Genomic DNA, 7,071 nt, shown 5'->3' on the forward strand with positions numbered 1-7,071 from the left:
CTAAAACTATTGTGGGTTCTACTGTGCATGCATCTGACTGTACTATTTTTTGTTGTGTCTTTGTCAAGTTTCATAAGAGCGAACATAAATTGATTTGAAATATTTATAAAGATTACATTTGATGTACATACAGAGATGGCAGTGAGAATTCCAAGGCTAATAAAGAGAGGTCTGCAATCTGCATCTATTGAAACTCCAGAAATTAAAAGCACAGCTCTATTTTGTAGGAAAAACGCCTCACTAGTTAATCCAACAATACTCCACAAAGAAACGCCGTAAGTCAAATGGCTGTGGATATTAGCATAGTAGATTTTAGACATAACGTCAGGCATAACACTATCTTTCAGGGACTTCAGCATAAAAAGTCCCTTGGCCAAATGAGTAGCAACACTGTTAATATGATTATGCCATTTGAGATAGGTTGTAGTGTAATTCCTAAGTATTCTCATATCTGTAGCTAAGGTTAATCCTGAGGTTATGGTTCTTTTAAAATTAATTTATTTCAGCAATACCTATTTAATATAGAAGTGGACCACTCACTAACCACTTGATTATTATTGTGACAAGCTTTGTAATTAAAGCTCATATTTTTAAAGAAAACAAACTGTAATTTATTAATAAGTACTATAGTATTGTTGTTATAAATTAGTATGGTAACGATGACAGTAAAATTACTGTAAGTTTTTTATATAGCCGGTAGTGTATTTCATAAAAACTACTGTGAACTAATTTTAACTTGTTTCACAACCTGCAGACTCACACAGCATATTAGCGACAAATTGGTCAATGTTTGATGGATTAAGTTTCCATGTACTGAGTTACATGGATTTATTACAATGTAACCTCACTCATTTATTTCACAACACTTTCACTCATAAAACGAATTTTCTCATAAAGTATTTTGTAGCTAAATATAACGTAAACATAAATATTTGACAACGGACACGCAAATGTGACTAATTGTTACTATGATAATTCACAAAATATGTGTAGTGTTGGGGGAAAGGGGGGGGTTTTAAGTTTGGTCATGACGCTGTTTCCCTCATAACACATACCACTGACCATGGTAAATATGCACTGGAAAGGTTGAACTCGTGCTATAATGTTCTAATATGTGAAACAATGTACTATTCAAGTAAAGCTGAGCACTTTGCTAGATTTTTGGGCCACACAGAGTTTAAAGCCAGCAATGGGTGGCTTGAAAATTTTAAAAAAAGGCACAACATTTCTTTTAAGAAAGTTTGTGGAGAAAGAGGAGCTGTAGACGATGACGTAGTAGTTGATTGGAAGGCTTCATTACCAGATCTCATTAAAGATTATGACCCCAAAAACGTATTCAATGCTGACGAAACTGCTCTGTTCTTTAAGTGTCTCCCTGATAAGACTTACGAGTTTAAAGAGGAAAAATGTCACGGGGGCAAACACAACAAAGAACGAATTACTCTTTTGCTTGCGTCAAACATGACAGGTACGGATATGTTAAAACCTCTAGTGATAGGGAAATCAAAAAAACCTCGATGCTTTGCTGGAGTAAAGTCATTACCTGTTGACTACACAGCAAATAGGAAAGCATGGATGAATGCGGAGTTGTTTGCAGATTGGTTACTTAAGTTAGATAAGCAAATGGGCAAAGGGAAGCGAAAAATTATTTTATTTATTGACAACTGCAGTGCTCACAACACTATTCCTGAGCTCAAATGGGTAAAGGTCCAGTTTTTACCAGCAAATACGACATCAAAATTACAACCTCTGGATCAGGGCATTATTAAGAATTTTAAAGTTCTTTACAGAACTGAAGTTGTAAGAAGATTTGTGGCTGATATTGAAGACGGAAAGGAGTGTTCAATCAATCTGTACATTCACCGTACACAAACCGTTGATGTTGAAAAAATCCCCAAGCGACAAAGACATGGATCACAACTGCAGAAATCAAGAATCTTTATCAACTCTGCATACAACACACGAAACAAACAAACACCACTGGGGTCGGACCATATACAGCCTTGCACACCCCCAGCAGACGAAAATGCTAATAAATCATTGTCCAAAGACTCCAGGAGAAAACTGCAAACCCCAAAACTGAGCACCTATCAAGTGACGACACAAGGCTTAGCCCAAGTAACAACTGACCAGCTAATAGGGAAGAGTGGGGGAGATAGTCAAACCCCGTCACAAAAACAGAGCACCTATCAAAGTATGGACATTGCTGCCCAAAATACAAATTAATATAAAACCTCCAATTACAGCCAGGATCTTGAAAACTGGACAAACACATGAACAATTTTTTACAGAAAATATTGACTTTTATAAAAACACTTCTTGGACAACAAAACCTAAAAAATACTGATACTCATAAGAAAACTATCTTAGAAGACATCCAAATCCCTTTTATCAATTCACACCAACATTCTTTTTTAGAAGAAACCCATAACACCCCATGTCCGTTACAAAAGCAGAATATTTTCAAAATCAAAACCGGGCAAACTTAAGAAGGTCATAACAGTTCTTCACCAAAACATTAGAGGCTTGGCTAATAAAACAGAACATTTAACCCAACTCCTACAAGAAACTAAACCATCTCTCTTAATTCTGACTGAACATGGATTAAATTCATCAAAACTGAGAAATACTAATATAACTGGATACTCACTGTTAGCAAACTTCAGTAGAGAAGAACAGAAATTGGGAGGAGTAGCCATCTTCAAGAATGTTTTAACAGAAATGAAAACAAACGAATATAGATGTTTCGAGTCTCTGCAGACAATTTGTATGTGAAAGCAGCCATGATCTCTGTAAATTGTGGTAACCACCTGTTTTACCTACTAGGAATTTATAGATCACCAGGAGGTCCAGCAGAGTCATCAATAGAATCAATATCTAATATTCTTGACTATGCGCAAACACAATCAAAATCAGTAATTGTTATGGGGGACATAAATATTGATAGACTGGATGAAGACCATGCGGACACCAGAAGACTTGAAGAGGAATTACTGACCCATAATATAAGAAGACTCCCCTTACCTGCAACTAGAAATTACGGCCATGAACTTCTACTTCAATAGATTGTATTTGTACTAATATAGATGACCAGCTAATCCAATTCTCGGTTTCTGAAACAGGACTCTCTGACCATACTGCGCAAACACTTACCTTAAACTTACATATCAGAAAACAAGATAACTCTGCCCTCATATATAAGAGAAATTACTCTCAGGACAACTTAAACTCCCTAAAGCGAATCCTTCAACAAGAAGATTGGATTACTGTATACAGTAGTGCTGATATTGACATTTCTTATAACAACTTCCAAAGAATAATCAGAGGTACTCTTGAAGAAATATGCCCAAAGAAAAAAATCAAGATCAAAAGCAAATCACAAGCCCAAAACTATATTCGATCAGTTAGCAAACCGACTAAAACAGAGCTACCTAGAAGCATTAAACAAGTTTAGGATTTCAGGGAAACCAGAAGACAAACTTGACATGATTCAAAGAAAGCAAAATTATGACTTACATTTAAGGAAACTTAGACAAAATTCTACTACAGAATACATTGACTCTGCACATAACAAGTCCCGAGCTCTGTGGGAAGTTATCAATTCAGAAAGGAAAAATAAGAAGACAACAGATATGGAATTGATGACTATAGATATTAACGGAAAACCAGAAAACCAACCTGATAAACTAGCATCCTTAACTTCAACACCTTCTTTTCTGAAATAGCAGACAAAACCTTACAAAAACCTCAAAGCTCTAAAAAACCTCATATCACCTAAAACTCCTCCTAGTCAACATACTTGTATGTTTCATTTTACCGAAAATCACACCTACAACAGTTATAGATGTAATACATTCCTTGAAACCATCACTATCCTGTGGAATAGATGAAATTTCCAGCTAAATTTGTAAAACACTGTGCCCTGGAACTTTGTTGTGCCGCTGACCTACCTAATAAATAAATCTTTAGTACAGGGAAAATTCCCTTCATCCCTAAAAACAATCAAGAATCTTTCCTAAGCATAAATCAGGATCCAAGACAGATATTGCCAACTTCAGACCAATATCAAACATCTCAACTTTTGCAAAAATATTTGAAAAAATAGTACTTTCTCAGCTGATGTCTCATCTTAAAAACCACAGTCTCATTACCAACAATCAGCACGGTTTCCTTGAGGGTAGGTCTACAATCACTGCCTTAACAGATATAACTGAATATATTATTGACCAGCTAGAAGAACTCAAAATTATGTATCAGCAATTCTCCTCGACTATTCGAAAGCATTTGACTGCCTTGGACATGAGTTAATACTACAGAAGCTCGAATCTCTTGGAGTGGCACACAGAGAATTGGATTGGTTTAAGACCTAATTTAATAGGCCGGGACTCAAAGAGTGGAAAGTACAGCAAATTCAAAACAACATAAAAAGCTCAGTTACATCAAAGCCACTGCCAGTCAAAAGGGGTGTACCTCAAGGATCAATTCTTGGTCCAGTCTTGTTCATCCTTTTAAACTAATGACTTTCCTAAATTCATAAATGACAGCACTGAGAACAAATGTGTCATGTATGCTGACGATACTACTGTAATAGTGAAAAATAAACTATCTCAAGACCTTTCTGATGACATAAACACAACCCTTAACAAAGCAATTGAATATGCTGACAAAAATGACCTAAAAATAAATCCTAAAAAGTCCATACAATTAAATTTTAGCCGTAGGACAGAACCTGTACCACATGTACCCAACATAAAATTGGAACAGGAAGCACGATATTAGGAATGACAATAGACTCTGATCTAGCTTGGACAAGTCACATCAACAAACTTTGTAGCCAGATTGGGACAGGGATATACGTAGTCAGACGTATGCAAATGTTGGGAGGCCTGAACATCGTTAGAACAGCCTACTATGCACTAGTTGAAGCCTACATTCGATATGGTCTAGTCCTATGGGGAGGCACATCTGAAGGAAACCTCAAAAGGGTTTTAGTATTACAAAAAAGAGCCATTCGAATCATGGCTAATCTACAACCAAGGGAGAGCTGCCGTGAAGCATTTAAAGCTCTCAAAATACGGACAGTGGTGGCATTATACATTGAAGCTGTTACTCTTCATGTTGACAACCTTGATCTACCTAGATGTGATGCCATCCATAGCTACAGTACTCGACAAGCAAGAAACTACTATCTGCCAACCCACCGCACCACATTCTATACAAAAAAACCATCTTACATTGGACGTCAACTATTCAACTCCCTACCAAGACAATTCAAAGGTCTTAGAGGAAGGACCCTGAAACACCAGCTTCAACAGTGGCTTGAACAAAATCCTTTCTACAACCTCAAGGAGTACTTTGAAGCTGCAAGAAGACAAAAATACCGATGCTTGACTTGTATTTTATATGTTTATTCTCTGTACATTTGATTTGACACATATTCTGTTCTTAATGATCATGAATAAAGTATATCTGTATCTGTATCTGTATCTGTTAAAAGCCATGCGGTTGATTGACAAGTGCTGGAAAAGTGTAACAAAACAAACTGTTGTCAATTGTTTTAAGTCGTGCGGGTTTGCAATAGATAGGGACCAAGATGTTCCAAGTGACAATGACCATGAACTAGAACCGAGACTTCCCAACGCTGAAGCTGAGTGGACCGTGATAAATAACGAGCTCCCGAATTTAGACTTTGATGATTTTGCAAATGTCGACGAGGGTGTTTCAGTCTACGGATCATTATCGGACCAAGACATCATCGCAACTGTAACAAGTGAAGACGTCCTCTCTGATGATGACAATGACGACGGCATGGAGCAGCCACCGGACATCACAACCAAGGAAGCCAAGGCCGCAGTGAACACTTTACGTAGCTACTTAGAACAATCAAGTGACGTACCAGATAACGTGTTCTCTGCTGTTGTTGTTATTGAGAACATTATAGACTTAAATTCTGAAAAAAGCCTTAGGCAGAAGAAGATTACGGATTATTTTCAAATTTGAATTGTATGTACGTATGAATTGTAGGCATACATTGCAGTGTGACAGTAAGTACAAATGCTGTATGTAGTTACAGTACATAAATTAGTTTTGTAAAGGATATAGGGAATAAAAAACATAGTTTATTTGTACCTCTATAACTCGAATTTTATTTTGTTCACCTCTGTAAGTCGAATTACCTCTGTAAGTCGAATTTAGTGAAATATTACCTCTATAACTCGAACTATTCTTAAGTCGAACTATACGTAACTCGAATAAAACAGCCGTTCCCTTGAAATTCGAGTTATCGAGAGTCGACTGTAGATTTAATGTATTCAGGTAGATATTGTACAACTTTCTGGCAGAACAGTGAAGTTATTTCTCAATTAACTTCAATCTGTGGATTGGATATTGAAAATCAATCGTGTTGTATGCATTACTGGTAAATGGCTGGTTTTGAAAATGACAGGGTTACCATCTATGTTAAAGAAAGTCTTGAGAAACACAAATAAGATGTTTACCAGTTATGTACAGAGTTAACTTCTAGTCAAAATTAGATATAAAAATTCAAGTCTTCAACATTCTGGGCACCTATAGCTCAAGTGATATTAATGCTGCATTAGACATTGTCAGACAAAATTACCAGCACAAAAATAGAGAACCAACCAATATCCTCATCAACAAAATGTCACGAAGCTGGCTTGGATATGTGCCTTGGAAAACTCCAACAGCTATCCAAGGTTTCATTACATGTTTAATAATTCAGATATTGCAGAAATTGAGTTACTCTTAGGTCTAAACCAAACTGCTTTGTGTCTAGAATGTTAAAGTTTAAAAAAAGCATTCTATTATTCATAATCTTTTTAACATTTATAGATAAGTTAGACAGACAATAATACTGATACTCCTCGATAATTGTTTGAATTTGTTTTTTATCAGTTTGTTAAGAGATGATTCATTACAATATATTTTAATTTATATAACATATGGAATTTGATGTAAACATGATTTTTGGTTTGAGGATTAAGTTAATATGATTGAATCTGGAAAATTTGAACAAACCTATCTCAAATATTTGATATAACTACTCAACTA

The 7,071-nt window shown here is 35.9% G+C and overlaps 1 protein-coding gene across 1 annotated transcript; it reads left to right on the forward strand.

The window, feature by feature from the left end:
- Positions 1-1,067: 1,067 nt before the first annotated feature.
- LOC124358869 (tigger transposable element-derived protein 4-like) lies at positions 1,068-2,226 on the forward strand. Its single transcript, XM_046811104.1, has one exon. It carries the CDS (start codon positions 1,123-1,125, stop codon positions 2,224-2,226), a length of 1,104 nt encoding a protein of 367 aa, XP_046667060.1. The 5' UTR covers positions 1,068-1,122.
- The last annotated feature ends 4,845 nt before the right edge of the window (positions 2,227-7,071 follow it).

Source organism: Homalodisca vitripennis, chromosome 4 (assembly GCF_021130785.1).
Source record: "Homalodisca vitripennis isolate AUS2020 chromosome 4, UT_GWSS_2.1, whole genome shotgun sequence".
Lineage (NCBI taxonomy): Eukaryota > Metazoa > Arthropoda > Insecta > Hemiptera > Cicadellidae > Homalodisca > Homalodisca vitripennis.